Source organism: Taudactylus pleione, unplaced genomic scaffold, assembly GCF_031769625.1.
Source record: "Taudactylus pleione unplaced genomic scaffold, aTauple2 ptg001597l, whole genome shotgun sequence".
Taxonomy (NCBI): domain Eukaryota; kingdom Metazoa; phylum Chordata; class Amphibia; order Anura; family Myobatrachidae; genus Taudactylus; species Taudactylus pleione.
The window spans coordinates 613,424-628,300 of record NW_028285994.1 but is presented as its reverse complement, the minus strand read 5'-3'; the positions used below and the strand labels follow the sequence as shown (position 1 = coordinate 628,300).

General features: G+C 44.9%; 1 protein-coding gene across 1 annotated transcript in view; it reads right to left on the bottom strand.

The window, feature by feature from the left end:
- The window catches only part of LOC148442168 (alanine aminotransferase 2-like), a 252,995-nt gene extending 250,119 nt beyond the window's left edge, over positions 1-2,876 (bottom strand). Inside the window, exon 1 of the mRNA XM_088464132.1 lies at positions 2,760-2,876. Coding sequence (XP_088320258.1) covers positions 2,760-2,876 — 117 coding nt within the window. The remainder of the gene's footprint in view (positions 1-2,759) is intronic.
- Positions 2,877-14,877: the final 12,001 nt, after the last annotated feature.

Sequence of the window (14,877 nt, the reverse complement as noted above, 5' to 3'; positions counted from 1 at the left end):
AGGAAGTGTATGCAACCATCGGTACATTGGATGCTATCGCAGCGCTTGAGGGTGACCGTACCAGGAGGGAGCTGCATGTCTGCGCACAGTGGGGGGCGTGGCCAGGTATTCATGTAGTTTTGGGGGTGGAGCCAGGGCGGGGCCACATGATCGCGTCATCGTGGCTCCAGGCCCTCTTCACAATGCCGAAAATATTGGCATATTGAAAGGGGCGGAGCCATGATGACATGATTCAGTGCAAATCGCGTCATCGAGCCACCCGCTGCGGGGGTTTCTTGTTTCTTGTAGTAGTCGGGGGGTCATGCGGCAGCCGGGAGGCTTGCCTGCCTTTCCGGGTGGTCGGAAGTGGCACCAGATATTTGGGAGGGTAGGCAAGCCTGGTAAAAACCAGCCAGGTGACGTGTACTATGACGCTGTCTTATAATTATACGCACCTCTAACACGCTGTTGAGATGCTCAGGCACGCCTGCGTTTGCACCTCCACTCCCCCATTTTTAATGGCCAGCTCGTTACCACCTACAAACGGCTTCTCCTGTCACTCACACTGCTGGGCTGTCTATGTGCAGTGAGCGAACGCATTGTGAACTTTCGCTAAGGTATGCGCATACACACAATACACACACAATGCATACACACAATACATACACACAATACACACACAATGCATACACACAATACATACACACTGCATACACACACACTGCATACACACAATGCATACACACAATACATACACACAATACACACACACACTGCATACACACTGCATACACACAATACACACTGCATACGCACAATACATACACACTGCATACACACTGCATACGCACAATACATACACACTGCATACACACTGCATACGCACAATACATACACACAATACATACACACAATACATACACACTGCATACCATCGGCAGCAGCGAGAGTATGGATCTTAGCGAGCGGGTCTGAATCAAGCCCTCAGATCTAAGCATAAGGATAAAGCTGTCCAGCATCATGCACAATTATACATGTATGTCTCCCTTGCAGTGTAAGAATAAAGCTGTCCAGCATGTGTGGGTTACATGCAGAAGCAGCCATTACTTACCCAGCATGCACCCATAATACATGTATGTGACCCCAGCAGTGTAAGAATAAGAATGCCTAACCCTAGTGCCTAACCATAACTCTCCCCCTAGTGCCTAACTCTCCCCCTAATGCCTAACCCTAACCCTCCTCCTAGTGCCTAACCCTCCCCCTAATGCCTAACCCTCCCCCTAGTGCCTAACCCTAACCCTCCCCCCCTAGTGACTAACCCTAACCCTCCCCCCTTAGTGACTAACCCTAACCCTCCCCCCTTAGTGACTAACCCTAACCTCCCCCCTTAGTGACTAACCCTAACCCTCCCCCTAGTGCCTATCCCTAACCCTCCCCTCTTAGTGCCTATCCCTAACCCTCCCCCCTTAGTGCCTAACCCTAATCTCCCCCCTAGTGCCTAACCCTAACCCTCCCCCTTAGTGCCTAACCCTAACCCTCCCCCTAGTGCCTAACCTCCCCCTTAGTGCCTAACTCTCCCCCTAGTGCCTAACCCTAACTCTCCCCCCTTAGTGCCTAACCCTAACTCTCCCCCTAGTGCCTAGCCCTAACTCTCCCCCTAGTGCCTAACCCTCCCCCTAATGCCTAACCCTAACCCTCCCCCTAGTGCCTAACCTCCCCCTTAGTGCCTAACCCTCTCTCCCCCTAGTGCCTAACCCTAACTCTCCCCTCTTAGTGCCTAACCCTAACTCTCCCCCTAGTGCCTAGCCCTAACTCTCCCCCTAGTGCCCAACCCTAACTCTCCCCCTGGTGCCTAACCTTAACCCTCCCTCCTAGTGCCTAACCCTAACCCTCCCCCTAGTGCCTAACCCTAACTCTTTCCCTACTGTCTAACCCTCAACCTAGTGCCTAACCCTAACCCTAGTGCCTAACCCTAACCCTCCCCCTAGTGCCTAACCCTCCCCCTAGTGCCTAACCCTAACTCTTTCCCTACTGGCTAACCCTCCTCCTAGTGCCTAACCCTAACCCTCCCCTAGTGCCTAACCCTCCCCCAAGTGCCTAACCCTAACTCTTTCCCTACTGTCTAACCCTCCCCCTAGTGCCTAACCCTCCCCCTAGAGCCTAACCCTAACCCTCCCCCTAGTGCCTAACCCTAACCCTAGTGCCTAACCCTAACCCTCCCCCTAGTGCCTAACCCTCCCCCTGCCCCTAGTGCCTAACCCTCACCCTCCCCCTAGTGCCTAACCCTCCCCCTCACCCTAGTGCCTAACCCTCACCCTCCCCCTAGTGCCTAACCCTCACCCTCCCCCTAGTTCCTAACCATAACCCTAGTGCCTAACCATAACCCTCCCCCTAGTGCCTAACCCTAAGCCCTAAACCTAACCCTCCCCCTAACCTCTGATACTTACCTTCGGGATGCCAGTGGAGGGGATTCTGGAGCAAGGATCCCGACACTTTCGGGATTACCACTCCGGTATTTTGACAGTCGGCATCCCACACCCCGGGATGCTGACTACATCCCCAAAAATGTATTGTAGTGAATACACCATAATTGTGGGAATGCAGTATAATGTAACATATGCACAGGCTGGAACCTGACACCTAGAGGAAGGGGTGGTGCCCACCAGAGATTGCCCCTGTACCCCTGTGTATGTGCCCCCTTGTATAGCAGAATGGTGTGTCCAGGAGCTCAGTTACTTCCTGTTCTAGCTCCATAATCTTATGCACCTCACACCTCTTACCTCCTCAATCTCTCTCTGGATCTTCACAGCTCGAACCGACAGGGATCCCAAGATGGGGAGATTTCCAACACTCTGATTTATTGATTCCAAAGTCAGCAGCTTTTTTCTGGGCAGCATCTTGTCTACAGGTCACCGTCCCCCAACTTAGATGAAGAGAGAAATGTACTATCACTATAAGTCGAGAGACTACTGACCCCACTTGTGTTCACTTAGAGGCCACATTGCTTATAAATAGATGCAAACTGCACCTGTGGATTCACACTCAGCTCACCGTCCCCATGTATTAGTATGTTACCACCATCATTATCAGCAAGCGCTCTCCAGGTCTTTCTTATGCTCACCACTAGATCGAGGAACAGTGGGAAAAGCAATAGGGCAACACCAGAGAATGATGGGAGTAGCAGTAAAATAACACCAGAGAATGATGGGAGTAGCAGTAGGATAACACCAGAGAAAGATGGGAGTAGCAGTAGGATAACACCAGATAATGATGGGAGTAGCAGTAGGATAACACCAGATAATGATGGGAGTAGCAGTAGGATATTACCAGATAATGATGGGAGTAGCAGTAGGATAACACAAGAGAATGATGGGTGTAGCAGTAGGATAACACCAGATAATGATGGGAGTAGCAGTAAGATAACACCAGAGAATGATGGGTGTAGCAGAAGGATAACACCAGATAATGATGGGAGTAGCAGTAAGATAACACCAGAGAATGATGGGAGTACAGTAGGATAACACCAGATAATGATGGGAGTAGCAGTAGAATAACACCAGATAATGATGGGAGTAGCAGTAGGATAACACCAGATAATGATGGGAGTAGCAGTAGGATAACACCAGATAATGATGGGAGTAGCAGTAGGCTAACACCAGATAATGATGTGAGTAGCAGTAGAATAACACCAGATAATGATGGGAGGAGCAGTAGGATAACACCAGATAATAGTGGGAGTAGCAGTAGGATAACACCAGATAATTATGGGAGTAGCAGTAGGATAACACCAGATAATGATGGGAGTAGCAGTAGGATAACACCAGATAATGATGGGAGTAGCAGTAGGATAACACCAGAGAATGATGGGAGTAGCAGTAGGATAACACCAGATAATGATGGGAGTAGCAGTAGGATAACACCAGATAATCATGGGAGTAGCAGTAGGATAACACCAGATAATTATGGGAGTAGCAGTAAGATAACACCAGATAATGATGGGAGTAGCAGTAGGATAACACCAGAGAATGATGGGAGTAGCAGTAGTATAACACCAGAGAAAGATGGGAGTAGCAGTAGGATAACACCAGAGAATGATGGGAGTAGCAGTAGGATAACACCAGAGAATGATGGGAGTAGCAGTAGGATAACACCAGATAATGATGGGAGTAGCAGAAGTATAACACCAGAGAATGATGGGAGTAGCAGTAGGATAACACCAGATAATGATGGGAGTAGCAGTAGTATAACACCAGAGAATGATGGGAGTAGCAGTAGGATAACACCAGAGAATGATGGGAGTAGCAGTGGGATAACACCAGAGAATGGTGGGAGTAGCAGTAGAATAACACCAGATAATGATGGGAGTAGCAGTAGGATAACACCAGATAATGATGGGAGTAGCAGTAAGATAACACCAGATAATGATGGGAGTAGCAGTAGTATAACACCAGATAATGATGGGAGTAGCAGTAGGATAACACCAGATAATGATGGGAGTAGCAGTAGGATAACACCAGATAATGATGGGAGTAGCAGTAGGATAACACCAGATAATGATGGGAGTAGCAGTAGGATAACACCAGATAATCATGGGAGTAGCAGTAGCATAACACCAGATAATGATGGGAGTAGCAGTAGCATAACACCAGATAATGATGGGAGTAGCACTAGGATAACACCAGATAATGATGGGAGTAGCAGTAGGGCAACACCAGATAATGATGGGAGTAGCAGTAAGATAACACCAGATAATGATGGGAGTAGCAGTAGAATAACACCAGAGAATGATGAGAGTAGCAGTAGGATAACACCAGAGAATGACGGGAGTAGCAGTAGAATAACATCAGATAATGATGGGAGTAGCAGTAGAATAACACCAGAGAATGATGGGAGTAGCAGTAGGATAACCCCAGATAATAATGGGAGTAGCAGTAGGATAACACCAGATAATGATGGGAGTACAGTAGGATAACACCAGATAATGATGGGAGTAGCAGTAGGATAACACCAGATAATGATGGGAGTACATTAGGATAACACCAGGGTATGATGGGAGTAGCAGTAGAATAACACCAAATAATTATGGGAGTAGCAGTAGGATAACACCAGATAATAGTTGGAGTTGCAGTAGGATAACCCCAGATAACGATGGGAGTAGCAGTAGGATAACACCAGATAATGATGGGAGTAGCAGTAGGATAACACCAGATAATGATGGGAGTAGCAGTAGTATAACACCAGATAATGATGGGAGTAGCAGTAGGATAACACCAGATAATGATGGGAGTAGCAGTAGGATAACCACAGATAATGATGGGAGTAGCAGTAGGATAACACCAGATAATGATGGGAGTAGCAGTAGCTTAACACCAGATAATGATGGGAGTAGCAGTAGGGCAACACCAGATAATGATGGGAGTAGCAGTAAGATAACACCAGATAATGATGGGAGTAGCAGTAAGATAACACCAGATAATGATGGGAGTAGCAGTAGAATAACACCAGAGAATGATGAGAGTAGCAGTAGGATAACACCAGAGAATGATGGGAGTAGCAGTAGAATAACATCAGATAATGATGGGAGTAGCAGTAGAATAACACCAGAGAATGATGGGAGTAGCAGTAGGATAACCCCAGATAATAATGGGAGTAGCAGTAGGATAACACCAGATAATGATGGGAGTACAGTAGGATAACACCAGATAATGATGGGAGTAGCAGTAGGATAACACCAGATAATGATGGGAGTAGCAGTAGGATAACACCAGATAATGATGGGAGTACAGTAGGATAACACCAGGGTATGATGGGAGTAGCAGTAGAATAACAAGAAATAATTATGGGAGTAGCAGTAGGATAACACCAGATAATAGTTGGAGTTGTAGTAGGATAACCCCAGATAACGATGGGAGTAGCAGTAGGATAACACCAGATAATGATGGGAGTAGCAGTAGGATAACACCAGATAATGATGGGAGTAGCAGTAGGATAACACCAGATAATGATGGGAGTAGCAGTAGGGCAACACCAGATAATGATGGGAGTAGCAGTAAGATAACACCAGATAATGATGGGAGTAGCAGTAGAATAACACCAGAGAATGATGAGAGTAGCAGTAGGATAACACCAGAGAATGATGGAAGTAGCAGTAGAATAACATCAGATAATGATGGGAGTAGCAGTAGAATAACACCAGAGAATGATGGGAGTAGCAGTAGGATAACCCCAGATAATAATGGGAGTAGCAGTAGGATAACACCAGATAATGATGGGAGTACAGTAGGATAACACCAGATAATGATGGGAGTAGCAGTAGGATAACACCAGATAATGATGGGAGTACAGTAGGATAACACCAGGGTATGATGGGAGTAGCAGTAGAATAACATCAAATAATTATGGGAGTAGCAGTAGGATAACACCAGATAATAGTTGGAGTTGCAGTAGGATAACCCCAGATAACGATGGGAGTAGCAGTAGGATAACATCAGATAATGATGGGAGTAGCAGTAGGATAACACCAGATAATGATGGGAGTAGCAGTAGGATAACACCAGATAATGATGGGAGTAGCAGTAGTATAACACCAGATAATGATGGGAGTAGCAGTAGGATAACACCAGATAATGATGGGAGTAGCAGTAGGATAACACCAGATAATGATGGGAGTAGCAGTAGCATAACACCAGATAATGATGGGAGTAGCAGTAGCATAACACCAGATAATGATGGGAGTAGCAGTAGGATAACACCAGATAATGATGGGAGTAGCAGTAGGGCAACACCAGATAATGATGGGAGTTGCAGTAAGATAACACCAGATAATGATGGGAGTAGCAGTAGAATAACACCAGAGAATGATGAGAGTAGCAGTAGGATAACACCAGAGAATGATGGGAGTAGCAGTAGAATAACATCAGATAATGATGGGAGTAGCAGTAGAATAACACCAGAGAATGATGGGAGTAGCAGTAGGATAACCCCAGATAATAATGGGAGTAGCAGTAGGATAACACCAGATAATGATGGGAGTACAGTAGGATAACACCAGATAATGATGGGAGTAGCAGTAGGATAACACCAGATAATGATGGGAATACAGTAGGATAACACCAGGGTATGATGGGAGTAGCAGTAGAATAACACCAAATAATTATGGGAGTAGCAGTAGGATAACACCAGATAATAGTTGGAGTTGCAGTAGGATAACCCCAGATAACGATGGGAGTAGCAGTAGGATAACACCAGATAATGATGGGAGTAGCAGTAGGATAACACCAGATAATGATGGGAGTACAGTAGGATACCACCAGGGTATGATGGGAGTAGCAGTAGGATAACACCAGATAATGATGGGAGTAGCAGTAGGATAACACCAAATAATGATGGGAGTAGCAGTAGAATAACACCAGGTAATGATGGGAGTAGCAGTAGGATAACACCAGATAATGATGGGAGTAGCAGTAGGATAACACCATATAATGATGGGAGTAGCAGTAGGATAACACCAGATAATGATCGGAGTAGCAGTAGGATAACACCAGATAATTATGGGAATAGCAGTAGGATAACACCAGATAATGATGGGAGTAGCAGTAGGATAACACCAGATAATGATGGGAGTAGCAGTAGGATAACACCAGAGAATGATGGGAGTAGCAGAAAGATAACACCAGAGAATGATGGGAGTACAGTAGGATAACACCAGGGTATGATGGGAGTAGCAGTAGGATAACACCAGATAATGATGGGAGTAGCAGTAGAATAACACCAAATAATGATGGGAGTAGCAGTAGGATAACCCCAGATAATAATGGGAGTAGCAGTAGGATAACACCAGATAATGATGGGAGTACAGTAGGATAACACCAGATAATGATGGGAGTAGCAGTAGGATAACACCAGATAATGATGGGAGTAGCAGTAGGATAACACCAGATAATGATGGGAGTACAGTAGGATAACACCAGGGTATGATGGGAGTAGCAGTAGAATAACACCAAATAATTATGGGAGTAGCAGTAGGATAACACCAGATAATAGTTGGAGTTGCAGTAGGATAACCCCAGATAACGATGGGAGTAGCAGTAGGATAACACCAGATAATGATGGGAGTAGCAGTAGGATAACACCAGATAATGATGGGAGTAGCAGTAGAATAACATCAGATAATGATGGGAGTAGCAGTAGAATAACACCAGAGAATGATGGGAGTAGCAGTAGGATAACCCCAGATAATAATGGGAGTAGCAGTAGGATAACACCAGATAATGATGGGAGTACAGTAGGATAACACCAGATAATGATGGGAGTAGCAGTAGGATAACACCAGATAATGATGGGAGTACAGTAGGATAACACCAGGGTATGATGGGAATAGCAGTAGAATAACATCAAATAATTATGGGAGTAGCAGTAGGATAACACCAGATAATAGTTGGAGTTGCAGTAGGATAACCCCAGATAACGATGGGAGTAGCAGTAGGATAACACCAGATAATGATGGGAGTAGCAGTAGGATAACACCAGATAATGATGGGAGTAGCAGTAGTATAACACCAGATAATGATGGGAGTAGCAGTAGGATAACACCAGATAATGATGGGAGTAGCAGTAGGATAACACCAGATAATGATGGGAGTAGCAGTAGGATAACACCAGATAATGATGGGAGTAGCAGTAGGATAACACCAGAGAATGATGGGAGTAGCAGAAAGATAACACCAGAGAATGATGGGAGTACAGTAGGATAACACCAGGGTATGATGGGAGTAGCAGTAGGATAACACCAGATAATGATGGGAGTAGCAGTAGAATAACACCAAATAATGATGGGAGTAGCAGTAGGATAACCCCAGATAATAATGGGAGTAGCAGTAGGATAACACCAGATAATGATGGGAGTACAGTAGGATAACACCAGATAATGATGGGAGTAGCAGTAGGATAACACCAGATAATGATGGGAGTAGCAGTAGGATAACACCAGATAATGATGGGAGTACAGTAGGATAACACCAGGGTATGATGGGAGTAGCAGTAGAATAACACCAAATAATTATGGGAGTAGCAGTAGGATAACACCAGATAATAGTTGGAGTTGCAGTAGGATAACCCCAGATAACGATGGGAGTAGCAGTAGGATAACACCAGATAATGATGGGAGTAGCAGTAGGATAACACCAGATAATGATGGGAGTAGCAGTAGAATAACATCAGATAATGATGGGAGTAGCAGTAGAATAACACCAGAGAATGATGGGAGTAGCAGTAGGATAACCCCAGATAATAATGGGAGTAGCAGTAGGATAACACCAGATAATGATGGGAGTACAGTAGGATAACACCAGATAATGATGGGAGTAGCAGTAGGATAACACCAGATAATGATGGGAGTACAGTAGGATAACACCAGGGTATGATGGGAATAGCAGTAGAATAACATCAAATAATTATGGGAGTAGCAGTAGGATAACACCAGATAATAGTTGGAGTTGCAGTAGGATAACCCCAGATAACGATGGGAGTAGCAGTAGGATAACACCAGATAATGATGGGAGTAGCAGTAGGATAACACCAGATAATGATGGGAGTAGCAGTAGTATAACACCAGATAATGATGGGAGTAGCAGTAGGATAACACCAGATAATGATGGGAGTAGCAGTAGGATAACACCAGATAATGATGGGAGTAGCAGTAGGATAACACCAGATAATGATGGGAGTAGCAGTAGCATAACACCAGATAATGATGGGAGTAGCAGTAGGATAACACCAGATAATGATGGGAGTACAGTAGGATACCACCAGGGTATGATGGGAGTAGCAGTAGGATAACACCAGATAATGATGGGAGTAGCAGTAGGATAACACCAAATAATGATGGGAGTAGCAGTAGAATAACACCAGATAATGATGGGAGTAGCAGTAGGATAACACCAGATAATGATGGGAGTAGCAGTAGGATAACACCATATAATGATGGGAGTAGCAGTAGGATAACACCAGATAATGATCGGAGTAGCAGTAGGATATCACCAGATAATTATGGGAATAGCAGTAGGATAACACCAGATAATGATGGGAGTAGCAGTAGGATAACACCAGATAATGATGGGAGTAGCAGTAGGATAACACCAGAGAATGATGGGAGTAGCAGAAAGATAACACCAGATAATGATGGGAGTACAGTAGGATAACACAAGGGTATGATGGGAATAGCAGTAGAATAACATCAAATAATTATGGGAGTAGCAGTAGGATAACACCAGATAATAGTTGGAGTTGCAGTAGGATAACCCCAGATAACGATGGGAGTAGCAGTAGGATAACACCAGATAATGATGGGAGTAGCAGTAGGATAACACCAGATAATGTTGGGAGTAGCAGTAGTATAACACCAGATAATGATGGGAGTAGCAGTAGGATAACACCAGATAATGATGGGAGTAGCAGTAGGATAACACCAGATAATGATGGGAGTAGCAGTAGGATAACACCAGATAATGATGGGAGTAGCAGTAGCATAACACCAGATAATGATGGGAGTAGCAGTAGCATAACACCAGATAATGATGGGAGTAGCAGTAGGATAACACCAGATAATGATGGGAGTAGCAGTAGGGCAACACCAGATAATGATGGGAGTTGCAGTAAGATAACACCAGATAATGATGGGAGTAGCAGTAGAATAACACCAGAGAATGATGAGAGTAGCAGAAGGATAACACCAGAGAATGATGGGAGTAGCAGTAGAATAACATCAGATAATGATGGGAGTAGCAGTAGAATAACACCAGAGAATGATGGGAGTAGCAGTAGGATAACCCCAGATAATAATGGGAGTAGCAGTAGGATAACACCAGATAATGATGGGAGTACAGTAGGATAACACCAGATAATGATGGGAGTAGCAGTAGGATAACACCAGATAATGATGGGAATACAGTAGGATAACACAAGGGTATGATGGGAGTAGCAGTAGAATAACACCAAATAATTATGGGAGTAGCAGTAGGATAACACCAGAAAATAGTTGGAGTTGCAGTAGGATAACCCCAGATAACGATGGGAGTAGCAGTAGGATAACACCAGATAATGATGGGAGTAGCAGTAGGATAACACCAGATAATGATGGGAGTAGCAGTAGGATAACACCAGATAATGATGGGAGTAGCAGTAGTATAACACCAGATAATGATGGGAGTAGCAGTAGGATAACACCAGATAATGATGGGAGTACAGTAGGATAACACCAGGGTATGATGGGAGTAGCAGTAGGATAACACCAGATAATGATGGGAGTAGCAGTAGGATAACACCAAATAATGATGGGAGTAGCAGTAGAATAACACCAGATAATGATGGGAGTAGCAGTAGGATAACACCAGATAATGATGGGAGTAGCAGTAGGATAACACCATAGAATGATGGTAGTAGCAGTAGGATAACACCAGATAATGATGGGAGTAGCAGTAGGATAACACCAGATAATTATGGGAATAGCAGTAGGATAACACCAGATAATGATGGGAGTAGCAGTAGGATAACACCAGATAATGATGGGAGTAGCAGTAGGATAACACCAGAGAATGATGGGAGTAGCAGTAAGATAACACCAGATAAAGATGGGAGTACAGTAGGATAACACCAGGGTATGATGGGAGTAGCAGTAGGATAACACCAGATAATGATGGGAGTAGCAGTAGAATAACACCAAATAATGATGGGAGTAGCAGTAGGATAACATCAGGGTATAATAGGAGTAGCAGTAGAACACCAGATAATGATGGGAGTAGCAGTAGGATAACACCAGATAATGATGGGAGTAGCAGTAGGATAACACCAGATAATGATGGGAGTAGCAGTAGGATAACACCAGAGAATGATGGGAGTAGCAGTAAGATAACAACCAGATAATGATGGGAGTACAGTAGGATAACACCAGGGTATGATGGGAGTAGCAGTAGGATAACACCAAATAATGATGGGAGTAGCAGTAGGATAACACCAGATAATGATGGGAGTAGCAGTAGGATAACACCAGATAATGATGGGAGTAGCAGTAGGATAACACCAGAGAATGATGGGAGTAGCAGTAAGATAATACCAGATAATGATGGGAGTACAGTAGGATAACACCAGGATATGATGGGAGTAGCAGTAGGATAACACCAGATAATGATGGGAGTAGCAGTAGAATAACACCAAATAATGATGGGAGTAGCAGTAGGATAACATCAGGGTATAATAGGAGTAGCAGTAGAACACCAGATAATGATGGGAGTAGCAGTAGGATAACACCAGATAATGATGGGAGTAGCAGTAGGATAACACCAGATAATGATGGGAGTAGCAGTAGGATAACACCAGATAATGATGGGAGTAGCAGTAAGATAACACCAGATGATGGGAGTAGCAGTAAGATAACACCAGATAATGATGGGAGTAGCAGTAAGATAACCCCAGATAATGATGGGAGTAGCAGTAGGATAACACCAGATAATGGTGGGAGTAGCAGTAAGATAACACCAGATAATGATGGGAGTAGCAGTAGGATAACACCAGAGAATGATGGGAGTAGCAGTAGGATAACACCAGATAATGGTGGGAGTAGCAGTAGGATAACACCATATAATGATGGGAGTAGCAGTAGGATAACACCAGAGACTGATGGGAGTAGCAGTAGGATAACACCAGAGACTGATGGGAGTAGCAGTAGGATAACACCAGATAATGATGGGAGTAGCAGTAGGATAACACCAGATAATGATGGGAGTAGCAGTAGGATAACACCAGATAATGATGGGAGTAGCAGTAGGATAACACCAGAGAATGATGGGAGTAGCAGTAGGATAATACCAGAGAATGATGGGAGTAGCAGTAGGATAACACCAGAGAATGATGGGAGTAGCAGTAGGATATTACCAGAGAATGATGGGAGTAGCAGTAGGATAACCACAGATAATGATGGGAGTAGCAGTAGGATAACACCAGAGAATGATGGGAGTAGCAGTAGAATAATACCAGAGAATGATGGGAGTAGGATAACCCCAGAGAATGATGGGAGTAGGATAACACCAGAGATTGATGGGAGTAGCAGTAGGATAACCACAGATAATGATGGGAGTAGCAGTAGGATAACACCAGAGAATGATGGGAGTAGCAGTAGGATAACACCAGATAATGATGGGAGTAGCAGTAGGATAACACCAGATAATGATGGGAGTAGCAGTAGGATAACACCAGATAATGATGGGAGTAGCAGTAGGATAACACCAGAGAATGATGGGAGTAGCAGTAGGATAATACCAGATAATGATGGGAGTAGCAGTAGGATAACACCAGAGAATGATGGGAGTAGCAGTAGGATAATACCAGAGAATGATGGGAGTAGCAGTAGGATAACACCAGAGAATGATGGGAGTAGCAGTAGGATAACACCAGATAATGATGGGAGTAGCAGTAGGATAACACCAGATAACGATGGGAGTAGCAGTAGGATGACACCAGATAATGATGGGAGTAGCTGTAGGATCACACCAGAGAATGATGGGAGTAGCAGTATTCAGAAGATATCGCTCCTTGTTTTAAGCCATAGATAAAAAAAACAGATGGAAACATGAAAACTTGTGTAGTCACAACTCTCCACTAATGTTAGTAGTCAGCACTCAGTATGCTGTGCAGGAATAGGCAGTCCTGAACACCCCCCGTGCTGTGCGGGGATAGGCAATCCTGAACACCCCCCGTGCTGTGCGGGAATAGGCAGTCCTGAACACCCCCCGTGCTGTGCGGGCATAGGCAGTCCTGACACCCCCTGTGTGGTTCAGGAATAGGCAGTCCTGACACCACCCGTGCTGTGCAGGAATAGGCAGTCCTGACACCCCCCGTGCTGTGCAGGAATAGGCAGTCCTGACACCCCCCGTGCTGTGCGGGAATAGGCATGTCACGACCCTGTCTAGTTGTCACCTTTTTGCCTTGGGACTTAAGGCCCCCATACATCAGAGATTGATTGCAGCAATCGTGCAATTTGCAATCGATTGTGTATAAAAATCTTTCCCTTTTTCAATCGATTGCTGATTGCAGAGATGCCACAATCGATTGAAAAAGGTAAAGATTTTTATACACAATCGATTGCAAATTGCACGATTGCTGCAATCGATCTCTGATGTATGGGGGCCTTTACCCCTGTCAGCTCCCCCATGGATCTGTGTGTGTAATTTGCCTGGAGGATTTGCTCTGATTATTGCACCTGAGCCTCCTCTGTCTGTGAGCACTGCTAGCCCTGATTGGAATCGCAGGTGTGGTTCTGATTCTCAGAGCTGCAGAGATGAATACTCCCTCTGCATGTTGTGCCTTCCACCACTCAGAATGCTACTACCAGACCACCTGTCCGTATCCACCAATTGCTGCCAGACCCATGGTATATATATATCCTCTCTTGATAGCATTCTGGGCCTGAACATCTCGTCTTCCCGTGGTGTATGGTTCATGCTGTTTCTGCATTCAAGTCTGTCCCTGTAACCTGCTACAACAATCCCTGGCGCTATCCAGAAAACCTGTTTCAGCTGTACCTGGCAATCCAGTAAATCTGCTGGCAGCAACCCCCGGTGCTTCCAGAAAACCTGTTACAGCCAAACCTGGCAATCCAGTAAGCCTGCTGACAGCAACCCCTGGTGCATCCCGAAAACCTGCTACAGTAATACCTGGCATCCAGACATCCTGTTACAGCATACCTGGCCTGTGCTCTGCTGTTAGTCCTACTCCTGGTTGGTCCCTGGCACTCTGTAAACCAGCATCGCGTCTCCCTGCCTTGCTTCCTGCTGTGGATCAACTCCTGCCCCTGTAACCTACCTATTCCCTCCCTGAACCTAAAATTCCCAGCCCTACCCATTCCTT